Source organism: Crassostrea angulata, chromosome 6 (assembly GCF_025612915.1).
Source record: "Crassostrea angulata isolate pt1a10 chromosome 6, ASM2561291v2, whole genome shotgun sequence".
NCBI lineage: Eukaryota > Metazoa > Mollusca > Bivalvia > Ostreida > Ostreidae > Magallana > Magallana angulata.
In genome coordinates this window covers 26957508-26973828 of record NC_069116.1, presented here as the reverse complement: position 1 = coordinate 26973828, position 16321 = coordinate 26957508, and the positions used below count along the sequence as shown (strand labels likewise).

Genomic DNA, 16321 nt, shown 5'->3' with positions numbered 1-16321 from the left:
AGTAAAGTCATACTATATATTTTAATTTGAACACTTTATATTCAAACCAAAAAAATCATATTACATAAAAATTTAATTATGAAATAACAAAGTGGAAATCTTAATTCACATTGTTGAGATAGGAAAAATGGAAGATACATGAAGGTCGCGTTTGACCTTAATATTATACAAGCAATAGCTTTCCAAAAAGCTTGCCTGACTACCCAAATTTATTCAATGGAAGCATGCATGTATCAATTAGGCTATCTTATAAGAAATGAAATTTAATTTTCGCTGCGGATCATAAATTATTAAACTGAACGTGCAGAGTTTAGAAGCAATTTCAATCTTTATCTTCGATCGAGTGCATGTACCTGTATATCACTGGAAATTAAATCATTTCATTATTTTAAATCATTTTAGGAATGTACATGTATCGAATAATCTCAAACAGCCAAATTGAAAATTGAATTTGTTATATATTAGATGCAAAATCAAAGACAATTTGTTATTTCTAACCATATAGGAAAGGATATTCAAACACGTACATGTAGCATCGTTATTTGAAAGTGTGCGTGTGTGTGTGTGTGGGGGGGGGGGGGGGTTTAGGTGGGCAGCTTCATCAAAAAAAAAATCTTGACAAGGAATTTAAAAAATGGGGAATTTTGAAAATCCTAATCCGTAGGTGGGAGGGGGTATTTACATTTTAACTTCAATTTAGTTCAATTAGAATTACTTTATTTTTTGGTTCCATTTATTACATGCTCCGACAAAAGAGAAAGATCCATGATATCTCTATTTATTATATGACCAGTTAAGAAAATAGAGTGGGTAAGACCATCTACACATCATGTGCTCTGGCCTTACTTGGACTCGCCCACTAATCGGCGAGCCAAAATTATGAATGAGACGTATTATGGCGCGAAGTCTTTCTTACCATTCACACAACAGCTGAGATCTCAGATAGATCCATCGGCATAGATCCACTGGGAGGGTGTCAACTAATAACTACATATATTTTACTTTGGATTGAATGTTTTAGAAGAAATCTATCGAATTAACATACACACTTAATTGACTAGCAATTGTTAGATGTACATTTACATTTGTACACGCGAGTGAAACCCTTTTCCAGATGAATGAAATCGCCCAATTGATCGAAAATCGGGTCACACGTACCCCACTTCGGCGAATTACTTGTACGTAGCCCCTCCAGTAAATATTCCAATTATATGAATTTATATTTGTTTTAATTAATCCAAACTGATGATTCTTTGTTAATGATGATAATCCAACACCAACTATTACTTACATTGTACTACTTAGACAATGTGTATCATCTTGTTGCGATGACACCGACAAGGAATTTAAAAAATGGGGAATTTTGAAAATCCTAATCCGTAGGTGGGAGGGGGTATTTACATTTTAACTTCAATTTAGTTCAATTAGAATTACTTTATTTTTTGGTTCCATTTATTACATGCTCCGACAAAAGAGAAAGATCCATGATATCTCTATTTATTATATGACCAGTTAAGAAAATAGAGTGGGTAAGACCATCTACACATCATGTGCTCTGGCCTTACTTGGACTCGCCCACTAATCGGCGAGCCAAAATTATGAATGAGACGTATTATGGCGCGAAGTCTTTCTTACCATTCACACAACAGCTGAGATCTCAGATAGATCCATCGGCATAGATCCACTGGGAGGGTGTCAACTAATAACTACATATATTTTACTTTGGATTGAATGTTTTAGAAGAAATCTATCGAATTAACATACACACTTAATTGACTAGCAATTGTTAGATGTACATTTACATTTGTACACGCGAGTGAAACCCTTTTCCAGATGAATGAAATCGCCCAATTGATCGAAAATCGGGTCACACGTACCCCACTTCGGCGAATTACTTGTACGTAGCCCCTCCAGTAAATATTCCAATTATATGAATTTATATTTGTTTTAATTAATCCAAACTGATGATTCTTTGTTAATGATGATAATCCAACACCAACTATTACTTACATTGTACTACTTAGACAATGTGTATCATCTTGTTGCGATGACACCTCCCTCTTTTTTTTTTTTTTGACCTTTCAAATATGGCAATCTATTTTTAAATCAGGATTACACACGTGCAATGTGAAATGCCCTTTTCATTGAACACTCTTGCTCATTGTGCTTATTACATCCCATATAACGTTTTCATCAATTATGAATATAAATGTTGACACATTAAAGACTTGTGGGTGCCCCCCCCCCCCCCCACTTTTTTTCACAGCAACAAATTTTTTGAAAATTTACTTATAAAAAATTGAATTATTTAGGATGTAAAAAAATTATATAAAAATAAGGAAATTAGGATTGAAATTGAAGTTATATACATACTACGCCAGACCCCCCCCCCCCCCCGGATTAGGATTTTGAAGATTTTGGGAGTCTTTTTTTTTTTTTTTTTTTTTGCTTGTCAAGATTTTTTGGATGAGTCTGCCCCCCCCCCCCCCACTTTCAAAACGGATGCTACGTGCCTGCATAAAGATAACAACATTCAAGGGCCTTCCGTCATTTTCAAGCCATGATAAACATGATAAAAAGGACTCTCAAAATAAGAAAATAGACGCAAAGTAAACTGCATTCATGGCATATGTTCACATTGTATGATGTGTCTCAAAATTCCTATTTTGGACTCGTCCACTATAACTACGAAAAAATTAATGAATGAGACATTCTGATTCTGGCGCGGAGTCTTGAAAATGAAATTTCCATTGATCTGAATGGATTTTTCCGTGAGGGTCGGGGTACTAGGTATAAAAACAAATTTAATCGTTCAAAGTTTTGAATTGTTAACAAAGATATATCAGATCGAATGTTTTAGAACGATTTATAAATCCAAAATACAGTCATTTTTAATCTGTTGACGCGTGAGCATATGTATTAAGTAGGCGGGCATCCCTACACCCTATTAATTGAAGACAAATGAAATCGCGTCCAGCAAAACTCCCTGGCATTTTAGTGTTTGTTATTATAAATTTATGATTTTGTTTGTTAATAACAATTCAACATCAATTATTAATTAACAATGTACACTCTAGTACGCTTATACACAATTTTGTTGCGATGACCCCCCCCCCCTCCCCGGACATTTACCTATTTTTAAATCAGGATTACACACGTGCTTGCATGTGCAGAAGACAATCTGGAACTTAACTGATAACTATATCATCTCTTTGGAAATTTATTTCTCCGTAAGCAAATACGTGTAGTAACTGATACATGCAATTGTGAAAACCATAGAGGAATGCATGATCTGCGCATAATAACTAACTGCTTGATGCAATATTTCTTTTTTCCAACATGTTTTAAGTCAATGATAATATGAAAATATATGCTTGAATTCATATCGGAAATTACTCATTTTCTTTATTCCCCTTTTCAATAAACAAAACAAACCAACAAACCAAATTGATCCAGATAAATATAATTATCAAAAATAAACCTAAAAAACAAACTACACTTTCATCCTTCACCCACAATATTGCCTTTTCGATATTTGTCATCGTGGTAGATCCGTGTAACAATCTATTAAGTAGGTGCTTGCACGACATAGAACCGGTCCTTGCTGATCAACGTTTTCATTAACACATATCAAGGGAAAAAAATATTTAGATTTTTTCTTGGATTTATTTTGATGTAAATAAAAAAGAGAAGAAATTAGTTCTATAATATATATGCGATGTAAATCTTTTTTCCACGCAATATTTCGTATAAAACAACGAAGAGTAGTATCTTGAAACTTCATTCAAAATTTGATTAGACCTTTAAATTGTAAAATGCTAACATTGAAAATTGTGCCCGATTTCTTTTTTTTTTAAGATAAAATTTATTAAAAAAAACTGATTCTTTGAGACAAAATAAATTGACATAATCAGTTTGACATTCTCTAAGTGCAGTTCTGTAGCTCTTAGTCTGAAAAAGAATCGGATGGACGACCTAGGACCCAGATCGTCCATCCAAATTTCTTGAATATTGCCATTTCTTTCGTACGCGGACGCATGTTGGCCGAATACTCACCGAGACTAAATGGTTCGTATTTTAAGTTTTAACTGCGTTTAAAGGTAATATTGGAATTCCGATAATTGTGAAAATGATTAATTAAATAAAAATGGTTAAAATTACCGTTAAATTACCGGCATCGGCTTTCCCCATGCGCGAATCTAGAAGAGTAGGGTGAGGGTTCCAGACCCCACCCCAACTCAACCCCCACCCCAGGAAATTTTTTCTTATCCGCGCATGCCCCCTCCCCCCCCCCCCCCCTCAAAAATAAAATTATTCTTCAGAACCCCCTGTAAAATTTCCAGGATCTCCGCATACATTCTAAAAGATTCATTGGCCCTTGCTTTCGATAAAAAATGCGAGTAAAATGTTTGGTCTTTTTACGTTCATACCGGGCATACCCACTGTGTGATTATAATCGTCGTCCATATTCTGTGTATATTGAGTCAATTATGATGATTCGATAAGTTTCTCAAAATAAAATGCACATGCAAAAAAACAGCATGCGGCGAATCTAACTTCAGACAACTTTTAAAGATCTGTATTTGCTTATATACATGTACTTTGTTTCTTTTACAGTGTTAATACATCTAATATTGCACCATGGTCAGGTATCAATTTTTATATTACGTCACAAGTATGACGCAGCTACGACGGAAGACCTAATCGTTGCTTGCAACGAGCTCGTCTCTAGTTATTTCTACTATACTTTCTTTCTCTTAAATTTTGGATGATTTTTTTTTAGCAAAAATTTGTTAAAAGACTTTAATCGCACACACTTGATGAATATAGATTTGAATCGGATCAATATCAAAGACACAAAATAATTTGAAACTTGAAACAGGTAGTGCTGGATAGTAAATGTTCTCCAAATAATCTCTCTCTCTCTCTCTCTCTCTCTCTCTCTGTTTCGTTCTTTTTCTTTGAGAATGGCACTTGCATACGTGCGTATAGACAGCAGCGCGCTTGGAATACATCACTTTTACTTATCGCTGGTCCTTATTACATCATTTCAAGAACCACCGGCGCGAAGTGGTTTGCTTGCTTTTCACATAAATAGACTTTCGACCAATTAGAACGACACTACATTTGGAATAATCTTCCTCTTTACCACAAGATAACACAAGAGCAGGGTTTTATATTTCATGCGTTTATTTTGCACATGTATATCACTACAACTACTTGCACATAATCATGTACCCCATAAAGAGGAAGACAACTTACAGTTACCTCTTTTACTTTTACTTTCGTTTTTAATTTACAATGCTATGTAAAGTAAATACCATGTATGCCAGCTTTTTTGGTATTAAAATCAGCACAACTGCGGGTGTCAGTGATGAACAACTGTATATGAATTTTATGATGTATGAAATCTTAAATAAAGAATTACATGTCAGGAAATGATTTACAATGAAACAAATACAAATACCCAGAGTATTTCATACATTATTCATAATACATATGACACTTGATAATAGACACTTATCATAAAATATCATCATTATGTCATGATAAAAGTTAAATGGAAAACCATTCAATCAATACAACCAATAATACTTGATGTACCATCACCCATGAAAGTGAATTTGTAAATGTAATGCTACTTACAAACCAAATGTATGTTTACATTCAAATTACAGACTAAAATCCAGTAAAGTTACAGTCTACTATCTCAAAGGAGCCCAAATCTTTAATTTGCCCACTGAATGAGACAGTACCTTATTTCATAATGTGAAAACTTGGTAACTTATTCTGACTGCATCAAGACACTGTAAACTGGGACTTTCAGAAAGAAAACAAAACAGGGCTTGCAATGGAAACACCAAGTCTTTTTCCTTATTTGGAACACCATTAAATTCTCCACTACAACACTAAAATGCATCATTCAATTGTGATATCTCAAACACAACATGGCTTTATGGAAAACATGTACCGTAATCAATAATTCAACAGTTATGTTACAAAATCATCAATACTTTAATTTCTCGGAAAAAGCTTAATGTGAATTTTTATTGTGGTTATTTCAGGTTGTTTATTTGAATATATGTACTAGCAATGTCAGCATGTGATTTTGATTTTGCACTTTACATTTATATTGCACTGTCATTAAATATATCAAGGAATATGCTATTTGAAAGATGACAAAATTACATGTATACCTGCATTCCTTTTCAATGAAAATAAACCAAACATAAATAAATAAGATGGACAAAATCTACATGTACATAAAAAATTATGGATATGTTGCACATAAATGATATTTGTTTTAAAAAATCAATAGGGGTAGAAACATTCAATTTACATGCAGCCCTATAAAATATTCAAAACTCTATAGAAACACTTGGAACAATTGGAAATGACCCTTTCAGTTTTAAACTAGAGTATCATGCTGTAACAATTTGGCAAAACAGACACATCATCCAATCTAATAACTAAAGAATTTTATTATTTCCTTCAAAATATTTTGTTGAATATGAAACAAGACTTTTGAATATTAATGCAGCTTTGGAGCAACTAAAATTCTATGCCAAGACATCTTTTTACGAGCCAAAAAAGTATACAATGCTATAAATTCCTCTTTCACTTATAACAATTAGTATAACATGTTTAATTTTCATAAAACAGTTTCATTTTAAAATAGTTTTCAAACATGAATCAAGTTTTCAAAAATTTCTTCACAAAAGGACCATTAATTTTGTGAACAGCAGAAAATAAAAACCTACTGTAATAACAATATTTCTACTTTACAAGAAGTGATATGTGTGAAAATAAAAATGATATCCAATATCAGTAATAGATGTACAAAACCATTCTAAATGATACAAGTCTGATAAACTTCAAATGTACATAAAAAACGGATATTCTACAGTACCAACAAATCTGTGTTGAACAACCATATATATAACAACCTGATTCACAGCACAACCGAAATTCAATTGACATTTTCAGCAGAAGGATGTGGATATGTAAATACAGAGACCTTTGGCGGATAAAATAATTAGTAAAATACATTACAAAACTTACTGGAGTAACAAACTCTTTTGTATAAATTTATATATACATGGACTTTTATAACAAGAAAGCACAAATAAAGAGACAACTCCAAATAAACAAACACAAAACGCCACAGAAGGGCATCATTTGTTGACATCATCAGAAAGTCATGTACCGTACATGGAAACATGAAGGATTGGCAAGCAAGCTTTATAAACTGGCTTCATAGAGTATCAATGATTTAAATGTCATCAGATCACTAATCTTCTTTCATGAATTGTTAAAATATATTATTAAAATAAAATGTGACAAAAGAAAATTACATTTACATGTTTAATGTGCATGCACAATGAACAACTGAATTCAAAGAGGACTATAAAAAAAACCTTAGATCTTCAACAATATTGCAATTCAGTGTTGAAGGAATGTCAACCATTGAAATGGTACATTAACTTTCCATATTACAACAACACACAATTTCTATGCTTTCAGCATAGAAAAGAAACAGGATTTGTCCAGGGACATGAATAAAAACAAGACACCATGTCCTTTAAGTTTTTTGTTTCCTGTGCCCTTTGCCTTTTGACCTTGTGACCTATGAGTCATGCATTATTACATCGTTGCTATAGAATCAGTACCCTTCATCCTCGTCGCTGTCGTTGTTTTCTGGGTCGGTGGGATCCAAGGATCGGAGACTGGCCGTCATTGTCAGTCCACTCTGACTGCTTCTCTTCAGTCTGTAATGGTGATATCCAAGAATGTATCATATTAATATAGTACCAGGGTAATCATCACACCTTAGATCTGTTTATGAAGGTTGTAACAGGAGAATCTGTCTTATATTGTTCCATTAAAAATCTATTTCTTATTGAACACTCTAAATATCTTCTAATTTCTACTATAATAATCATCATAGATATATGTTAAAATATGATCAGAATACAATTGTAGAATTTTTGAAAATAATATTGGCTAACGGTACTTTCTATTGTTAATTTCACACACGAATACATATGTGAGCAACAAATGAAAACTTGTACCGATTACCGTTCTTGACATGTATATGTTTTTGATAGTACAGTAAACAAAGGGTAGGTGAAAAAAAATGTTTAAAAGACAAATGCATAAGACAGAATAATTCCATCTTACATTCAACATCCTTTATATCACAAGTTCAAATGGTCACTCAAGCAAGGGCATTTGGTCAACACAACGTCAACAGATGAGGTAAGTACTTGGTATGTCAAGATACTGGTCACTTTTGGAGTACATTTATTTTCACATTACCTTTTCTAACAGAAAAATAATTTTTGATTTTATATTCTGCCATATTTTTGTACATTCGTAGTCCCTACCTGCTCTGAGTGTGATGAAGTTGTACTTGTAGATTCTCTATCTGCTCCTGTAGTTCATCATTTGATCGCTGTACTTTACGATATAGGTTGGCTTGATTATCAGCCTGTAAAACAATGTACCGTACCCTAATTGCTGTTAACTGTGAATGTAAATATTTTTTAGGGCTTAAATTTTGTATAATTTATAATCTATTTCTATATCCAGAATGAGTTAACAGACCTCATCCTCTGCAGTTGCGAGGTCTTTCTTTAACTCCTCGACCCGAGCTCTCAGTTTTTTAACCTCCATCTCGTACTGCTCTGCTCTCCGGCGGGCATGATCAAGGTCAGTCTGTTTTTCTTGGAAAGTCTTCTTTAATTTCGTGTGTATATGGCGCAGATCATTCAGCTCCTATTAGGTTTAAAACAGGTCAAGTTAAAGTGACCCACATTATCAACATTAAACAAAATACTGTAAAAATGTAATCTTACTTTAGGAGTAATGATATTTTAGCCTTTTTCACAATTCCTCTTGTACATATATTCAGATAAACAAAGACATATAAGCTTAGCTTCTAATGCACTAGTGTATGAGCATGATGATCAGTTGATGTGCCTGGTAAACATATTTCAGGAATCAAGCATCATTGTGAACTCGTACCTTTGACTTGTCATTTAAATCCTGCTGCAGACTCCTCATGTCCGAGTCCACTACAGCTGATGTCTGTTGCTTCTTGTTTTCTAACTGCTCCTCTAGGTCCCGAATCTGTGCTCGACACTTCTTATTTTCTCTTTCCAGAGCTAGTTTCTCTGTTTCTAATCTCTCCCTCTTCCCCCATTCATCTGCATTTTCTCTCTGGAGCCGTTCAAGCTGTAAAAAATAGGTGAACTCAAAGTTTTTATCAATGTCTTTAGTTTAAAAACCCTTTTCAGAGGCAAAAACCAGTACTTTTGGCAGGAATTGCTTTGAGCTGCCTAAGGATAAAAAACAATATGTGTAGTTTTATAAACAATAAATTTACTAGTAAAGCTAATTAAATCTTCCATTCAGAGATGAAAGACCTACAAAGGCTATGATTTGAATACTGGGTATGCAATTCAGTTAAGACCTTCAATCCATTAATTTAGTATCATTTGAATGCAAAAATCTTATTGGTTGCTCTAGGGTATAAAACTGGTAATTTGTATATTCATTTTTCACGATACACTTAATAGCAGTTTGTCTGTTTTAACAACCCTTGTATTTCTCTCCCTCACCTCTTTCCTGACATCATTCAGTTTTTTATCTACCATGGACTTGTTACCGATCTCCTCGTCAACATCTTTGATAAGACGATCAATTTCCCCCCTGTGGTCCTCCTTCAGCTTTGTCATCTATAAAAGCAAACACCATGACGTACAAACAAAATTATTTCCTTTTATTCTTATTGGTTGTCAACTAGTCTTACACCTGGTTCAAATGACCTAAATATGTCATAAAACACAACATAGAGTGTAACAGTCCCTGAAGACTTTACATTTATTTCTTCCTTTATTGCATCTATCTGTAGTACATGTACTTAGATTTTTTGTTCTGTGTGAGCTTTGATTATTGCTTTTAAAGTATGATAGGAATTGGTAGAGATACTGTACATATTAGCAATAATGCATCATGTACTTAATTTTTATTCTCTAGAGTAAACTTATGCAAAATATATGGTATACAAAACAAAAATAATAGTTCCTGGTAAGTACATTATTACAGTCATCCATAACAGTGATAACACTCGATATACATGTACCTCCAGCAACACATCCTGTTTAGATCTTTTGGCTTCCTCGTATTTCTGTTTCATAGCACTAAGGTCCATCTGTAGTTTCTCTATGGTTTTCATGAGTGATGTTTTATCCCTGTCATAACAACCCATTAAACAAAGTAAAACACTTGGGGTAACAATCAGCATCTTATCTTCAGACATAAAAAAGAATAATAGAAACAGGTGTAATTATGAATATAAAAAATATCATATGTTAGGACCCTTACCCTCTCTCAGCAAGAAGAGTTTTCTGTGCCTCATCAAGTTTTAATTCAAACAAAGTAGCCTTTTCCTCAGCTATGGTACCATCCTCTTGAATCACATTATTTGCTGCCTGTGAATTTATTTCTTTCTCCTCAACATACTTTTCGCTTGCAGCAGGTTTACACTCTTTATTCATATTATTTTCAAAGTCTTGTTTAACATTTTCAGATATTCCACTTGAGGATTCTTTTTTTATTTTCACATTTTCAGCCTGAATTTCTTGTTTCTCCCTTTTTAGAATGGTACACTCCTTCACAAGCTGTTCCAGTTTAGCTCTTAACTGACGATTCTCCTCTCGCGCTTTGTTTCGTTCGTTCCTTACTTTGCTCCACTTCTCTCTCCAATTTGCAGTACAGTCTGACCACCATCTCATTGTCTTTTCCATCTGCGACACCCGACCTCTGGCTTCCTCGAGCTCGCGCTGACGTATCTCATCTCTGTCGTCCCAGTCATTGTCCATGTTTGACATCTGAGACACTGGGGTGTGACTGCCATCCCTCATGAGAGACGGGGAGGGGGCCATCGGAAGCTGAGGGGATGCACCTGTGGCTCTGACATAAGACACATCTCCTTTGGAAGAACCAGGTTTCATTTTCTGGCTCATTTTGTTATACTAAGAGTCAACGCAATGTCATTTTTGTAATCATCTGTAAAACTGTAAAATAAGCAGAACTGTAGAACTCGTATTTACAATTTCATCATAAATCGTTTATGAATTTGAATAAGCGGACTGTTAAAACTTAACATGTCCATAATGACCAGAATGAGAATCAGATAATAACAAGATAATATTACAGTGTTACAGACTTCACCAGCCTAATGTGGGTATCTTATCATTGAAACCGAATTTGAAAGAAAAATCAAAACAAATAGTAATTAGTAAAACATTCTGTCTGTTGGTGTATATGCAGAAATATTTTAAATAGCTAAATACCTTTCCAGGAGTGTCTTTGATCATTTTCCTCTTTTTAATTGTTTTGGCATCTGGGTTACACTATATTAATTTTCTCTCATAGTACTAAGTCGCGGTCAAAAAAACGTTTAAATGAATAAGAAGCTTGAATGCGGTGACGATACAAATCGTAGCTTGACTTAAAAGGGTAATTTTTTTTTTGAGTGATATAGACAGGAAACAATAACCACCCTAATTACAGACGCATGTACAGGAAAATAAAAGAAAAATTATTTTAATCGCAAATAAAATTTCATTACTATTTGCTATATTTTACATCCATGTTTTATTGTTATGTCCGCCAAACAAAAATAATTTCCCTTTTGGGGCCTATAGATTATCTAGGACGGTGAAAGTTGTACTTGCAGTGCAGTATATAAGCAACAGAAGTAAGCAACATGACTGACAGTAGGATAGAGAGGGTTAAATCTCTAATTAAAGATCATCCGGATTTCCCAAAGCCCGGAATATTGTTTCGGTAAGATGCTGAAATGACATATAAAGGAATAAAACTAGGCCAAATGGTGCATTTTCAAAATTATTATGGCACACCATGTGTGCATTTAAAGTAAACGCAGATTATGTCAGACGTTAAAATAAATTATATTATCGAATTGCTCTGGGTATTGATTTCCAATTATATATTAGCACACAGTGAACAATTGTGCATTTTCTAATCTCCTACATTTTTAGAGCATGCATGCATATTAAAGAAACTGTTGACCGTCACTGTGCATAGTTATGTGTCCAGGGAATTCAAAGCACCTGGCAAGAAAAACAGGTGTTCAGTGTACGATTCCCGGTCTATCCATTTATATTAATACAAAAATGATTTTGCCATTTCCCTAATAAGCCCCGAACAAGATCGGTGAACTTTTGTGAAGACTTAAAAATTTTACATGTACCAACTAATTTATTTATAAATTTTATGATAAATATTCAATTATACACATGTACATTTTTTCTAGTCAAATCTTATCATATAATTCACATGCAATGAAATGCGTCGAATGAATCTTAAATATTGAAAATGGACTCGGAACTGTGCGAAAAGTAAGGAATCTGGTAGAAAAGGCTGGAGGAAAATAGATATATCACCGGGGAAATTAAGGTGTTATCCAAAAACACCTTAATTTCCCCGATGATAGTTTGGTGGAGAATCCGGGTAAAATACCATTAGGATATCTCTACCAAACTATCACCGGGAAAAATATGGTGTTTCTATATATCCGGCGACAATAAGACTAAAATGCTCTAGATGTTAAAAAGCACTTTATTTGAACTTTAGGTCGGTATGGGTGATTTCTGGGAATCCAAAAACTACACCCGGACAATCCAAAACCTAATTCCTCTCTCTCAACAATGGTGTATAACACAATATAAATAAGAATTGAAAACAATATATAAATAGTGCCTGTTTGGGAGGGTAACAGTTGAAATTGACACCCCGAGGAAACCATTGTCAACCGACGCGAAGCGGAGGTTGACAATGGTTTTCGAGGGGTGTCAATTTCAACTGTTATCCTCCCAAACAGGCACTATTTATTTTGTTATACTGAATGTCTTTTTTAAAATTTTTAAGAAAATTTTACTGCTTTTATATAGGAATAACGAGAATTCTACAGCGAACCGTACGCGCATAATTTTCGCGCATGTAATATTTTTTAATGTTACCCGTTGCCAAGTGCGTTGCTAACGCTGAGGGTAATAGTAAATATTATTAACTGCGTCTTAACCAATCAGATTTCAGTATTTAACATGAAAGTATAACAATAGAAATTAGCACTTAAGCACTAGTGACATATGTCATAGAGTAAAACTTCAATATGAGTGAGTCAATTAAATCAAAGGTGAGGTATAAGAGTTAATAAAATAATTAAGCAATTATAAATGAAGTGAATTATTGTCTTGTACAAAGAGAAAGGTATATTTATGAATAGATAACAGTTACTCAAATTTCACTCCATGATAGATACATGTACTTGACATTCATTTTAAGGATATAATGTGAGAGCCCTCAACTTCCCAATGCATGGATATATGCACTTGATTTTAGGTTATTTTGTGTGTCTCAAATCTATAAATAATTAGCTCCCAACAACCAGGGACGTATAGTATACACGTCCCTGCAACAACTACGATATATTTAAACAATAAGATGCTTTCTTTGGTGATTCATTCGGGATATGAAGGTAGCGACATTGCAGGAAAAATGCATAACCCGCTTTAGCGGGTTATGTAAATTTTTCCTGCAATGATCGTTACCTTCATAACCCGCATGAATCATCAAAGAAAGCATTTTATTGTTTATATTTACATCTTTCTTTAACTAATTAATAAACTGATAATGAAAAGTTAGTAATATTCACTAAATTACTGTTAATGTACAAAAGTACGTTAGCTTAAAGAAACATCCAAATCGTCTCCTGTGAGACTTTGAGTCTGGCATCGTCATGATTATTTCGTGCAGTCCGGGATTTTTCTTAGGTCGCTGTAGGTTCAGACCAATCGATAAACAGGGCGTGTCAGTTTCAATCCTGTCAGTTTCAGTCGCTGTAGATTTCGACCAATCGATAAATAGGGCGTTTAGATTTCAGTCTGGCTGTTTCTATAGTGCTATGAATTAACTATAAGTTTCCGTAAGAAATAGAGGGAATAATACTTGGTAGAGGTAAATATAAACTGAGGGTTACATGATAAATGTATGCACACAATTGTCAAGTCATTAGCGGTAAATTATACGTAATGGTACACCGCATACGTATATCATCAAGTATTATTATACTTTCATGTTAATACTGAAATCTGATTGGTTTAGACGCATTTGGTAATCTGTTCTATTGCCCTCAGCGTTAGCAACACACTTGGCAACGGGTAATACTATATAAATAGTGCCTGTATATATATATAATTGGTTTCATGGTCTCAGTTTAGTAGTCATCATTTTTAAGCAATTTACTCATAATCAATAAATTATCCTATATGTTCACCCTGCATGCAGATTTGTTCCTTAGCATGCAGTTTTATTTTTTATTTATTTGATTCTTTTTTAAAACTCTAATGTGTAAAATCTATAGCGAAGGGACTTAGGGTGCACGAATTTCAGGGCGAACGGACTCTGGGCAAACGGCATCAAGGGGGAATGCATTTTAGGGCGAATGAACATACATTCACTTTTAAATGCAAATATTTTGGCTAAAAGGGGGTGGGGGCATTAAATAAAAGAAATGAGAACACAATCTTCGACCTACTTTTTGAGGACAATGTAAAGACAAGTGAACTTTCTATTACTTCAGGGACATTTTCCCGGTGTTACGGAATCCTGCTGTATTCCAGGAACTTCTAGATGTAATGGTGGAACAAGTGAAGGCAAAGGCCCCCAATGTAGAATTAATCGTTGGGTTAGAATCCAGAGGATTTCTCTTTGGTCCAAGTATCGCATTAAAACTCAACTGCGGCTTTGCACCAGTGCGAAAAAAGGGTAAATTGCCCGGCGAGAAGGAAAGCGTGGCATACGCTTTGGAATATGGAACGGTAAAGTTGAACATTTCATATTTTGATAACTTGTATTTGTATTCCTGAGAAGTAAACGCCACATTAAAATAAACACAAAGACCAACGATTAAAATCTTCATCATTTGCTAGCAGTCATTTGGTTCATTGACAATAAGATGTATTAGTACTAGTATTAGTTTATAACAAGATATTAAGTTTTAATTCCCGCAAATTGAAAGATTAGTATTTATTTACCTAGTCTATCATTAACACTAATTACATTTCAAAGAATAGTCCCATTACAATAGGAGAGTAAATTTTACTTTTGCTCATATAATGCCACCAATGAACATGTGTCTCGTTGTAGGACATATTTGAGGTCCAGAAAGAAGCGTTTAAACCCGGACAGTCTGTGGTGATTGTGGACGATCTACTGGCTACAGGGGGCAAGTTGTAGCTTTGTTTCTTACATCATACATGTATATACAGCATGTGCGGATCCAGAAAATTTTTCCAGCGGAAAGGGGAAGGCGAGGGATAAGAATTTGTTGGGGGGGGCTTTTTGTTGATAACTTTAATTTAAAGTTTCCGAGGTTTGGTGTCCACCACCCCCTCTATTTCCGCGCATGTACACGTAGCACTTGCACGGGTATATTCGTAATCTCAGCAAAGTTCGTTGAGACTGAAAAATTTTGATGGACGTCTCTTCTGAAGAGACGTCCATCAGATTTTTTCAGTCTTGACGAATCTCGCTGAGATTAGAATATTAGCACTCAGAAAACCCTACATAAGTGTAGAACTCGCACTGTAATTTTAAAATTCATTTTCGTTGTTCTAGGTACAATGAAGGCAGCATGTGAACTGATCCAGAAAGTTGGAGCCAACGTAGTGGAGTGCCTGGTTGTGATAGAACTCACAGATCTGAAGGGGCGGGACAAAGTGACCAAGCCCTGCACGTCCCTCATAACTTATTAATGTCGCTCTCTCTCGTCCGTCTGTGCCTTATACAGAGGGTAGGATGCAGTATTAATCAAAGAAAACTTCGAAACGAACTACAAACCAGCCAAAATTCAGAGAGACACATGTATGCATTTGGAGAGAATGGCAAAGAATTTATTCATGATAATGCAAAACCAAACTTTTATATAAAAAAGAAAAAATTTCAAAATCAATGAAAATGCTCTAGTTTGTTCAAAGTTTTACCTGGTGTAAAATTTAATTGTTTGATGAAAGGTTAACAAATAATCATAAAGATGTAGCAATGCAGTGTCAAGCTACAATGAATTTGTCAAAAATGCAACCAAGAGATGATTTTAATAAAATGTGTAAAGGAAAAATCCACAGAAACTTCGTTCTTTGAGTAGGTTTCAAAGTGTTTATATTTTGATTAAAATACATGGAATCATGATAACGAAAGAACAGTGACCAGAGGTACATGTATAATGGTT

The 16321-nt window shown here is 34.3% G+C and overlaps 2 protein-coding genes across 2 annotated transcripts; one reads left to right on the top strand and one right to left on the bottom strand.

The window, feature by feature from the left end:
- Nucleotides 1-5150: 5150 nt before the first annotated feature.
- On the bottom strand, nt 5151-11490 carry LOC128189347 (coiled-coil domain-containing protein 102A-like). The gene is made up of 8 exons (XM_052860919.1): nt 11361-11490; nt 10390-11081; nt 10148-10256; nt 9624-9740; nt 9028-9237; nt 8608-8778; nt 8388-8491; nt 5151-7769 (listed from the first exon to the last, which is right to left on the bottom strand). Exons 2-8 carry the CDS (start codon nt 11028-11030, stop codon nt 7664-7666), a joined length of 1458 nt encoding a protein of 485 aa, XP_052716879.1. The 5' UTR covers nt 11031-11081; nt 11361-11490; the 3' UTR covers nt 5151-7663.
- A 208-nt stretch (nt 11491-11698) lies between these two features.
- LOC128189717 (adenine phosphoribosyltransferase-like) lies at nt 11699-16212 on the top strand. The gene is made up of 4 exons (XM_052861452.1): nt 11699-11856; nt 14675-14912; nt 15241-15319; nt 15712-16212. The coding sequence occupies exons 1-4, from the start codon at nt 11777-11779 to the stop codon at nt 15846-15848; spliced, it is 534 nt and encodes a 177-aa protein (XP_052717412.1). The 5' UTR covers nt 11699-11776; the 3' UTR covers nt 15849-16212.
- The last annotated feature ends 109 nt before the right edge of the window (nt 16213-16321 follow it).

What these genes read in the sequence shown, in the direction of transcription:
- LOC128189347 (XM_052860919.1), bottom strand. Translation starts at nt 11,030, where the DNA reads ATGAGCCAGAAAATGAAACCTGGTTCTTCCAAAGGAGATGTGTCTTAT. An exon ending in ATTTAAATGACAAGTCAAAG is followed by an intron (nt 8,779 to 9,027) that starts GTACGAGTTCAC and finishes TAAACCTAATAG; the next exon opens with GAGCTGAATGATCTGCGCCA. An exon ending in CTTCATCACACTCAGAGCAG is followed by an intron (nt 7,770 to 8,387) that starts GTAGGGACTACG and finishes TCACCATTACAG; the next exon opens with ACTGAAGAGAAGCAGTCAGA.
- LOC128189717 (XM_052861452.1), top strand. Translation starts at nt 11,777, where the DNA reads ATGACTGACAGTAGGATAGAGAGGGTTAAATCTCTAATTAAAGATCAT. An exon ending in ACGCTTTGGAATATGGAACG is followed by an intron (nt 14,913 to 15,240) that starts GTAAAGTTGAAC and finishes GTCTCGTTGTAG; the next exon opens with GACATATTTGAGGTCCAGAA. An exon ending in CGATCTACTGGCTACAGGGG is followed by an intron (nt 15,320 to 15,711) that starts GCAAGTTGTAGC and finishes TCGTTGTTCTAG; the next exon opens with GTACAATGAAGGCAGCATGT.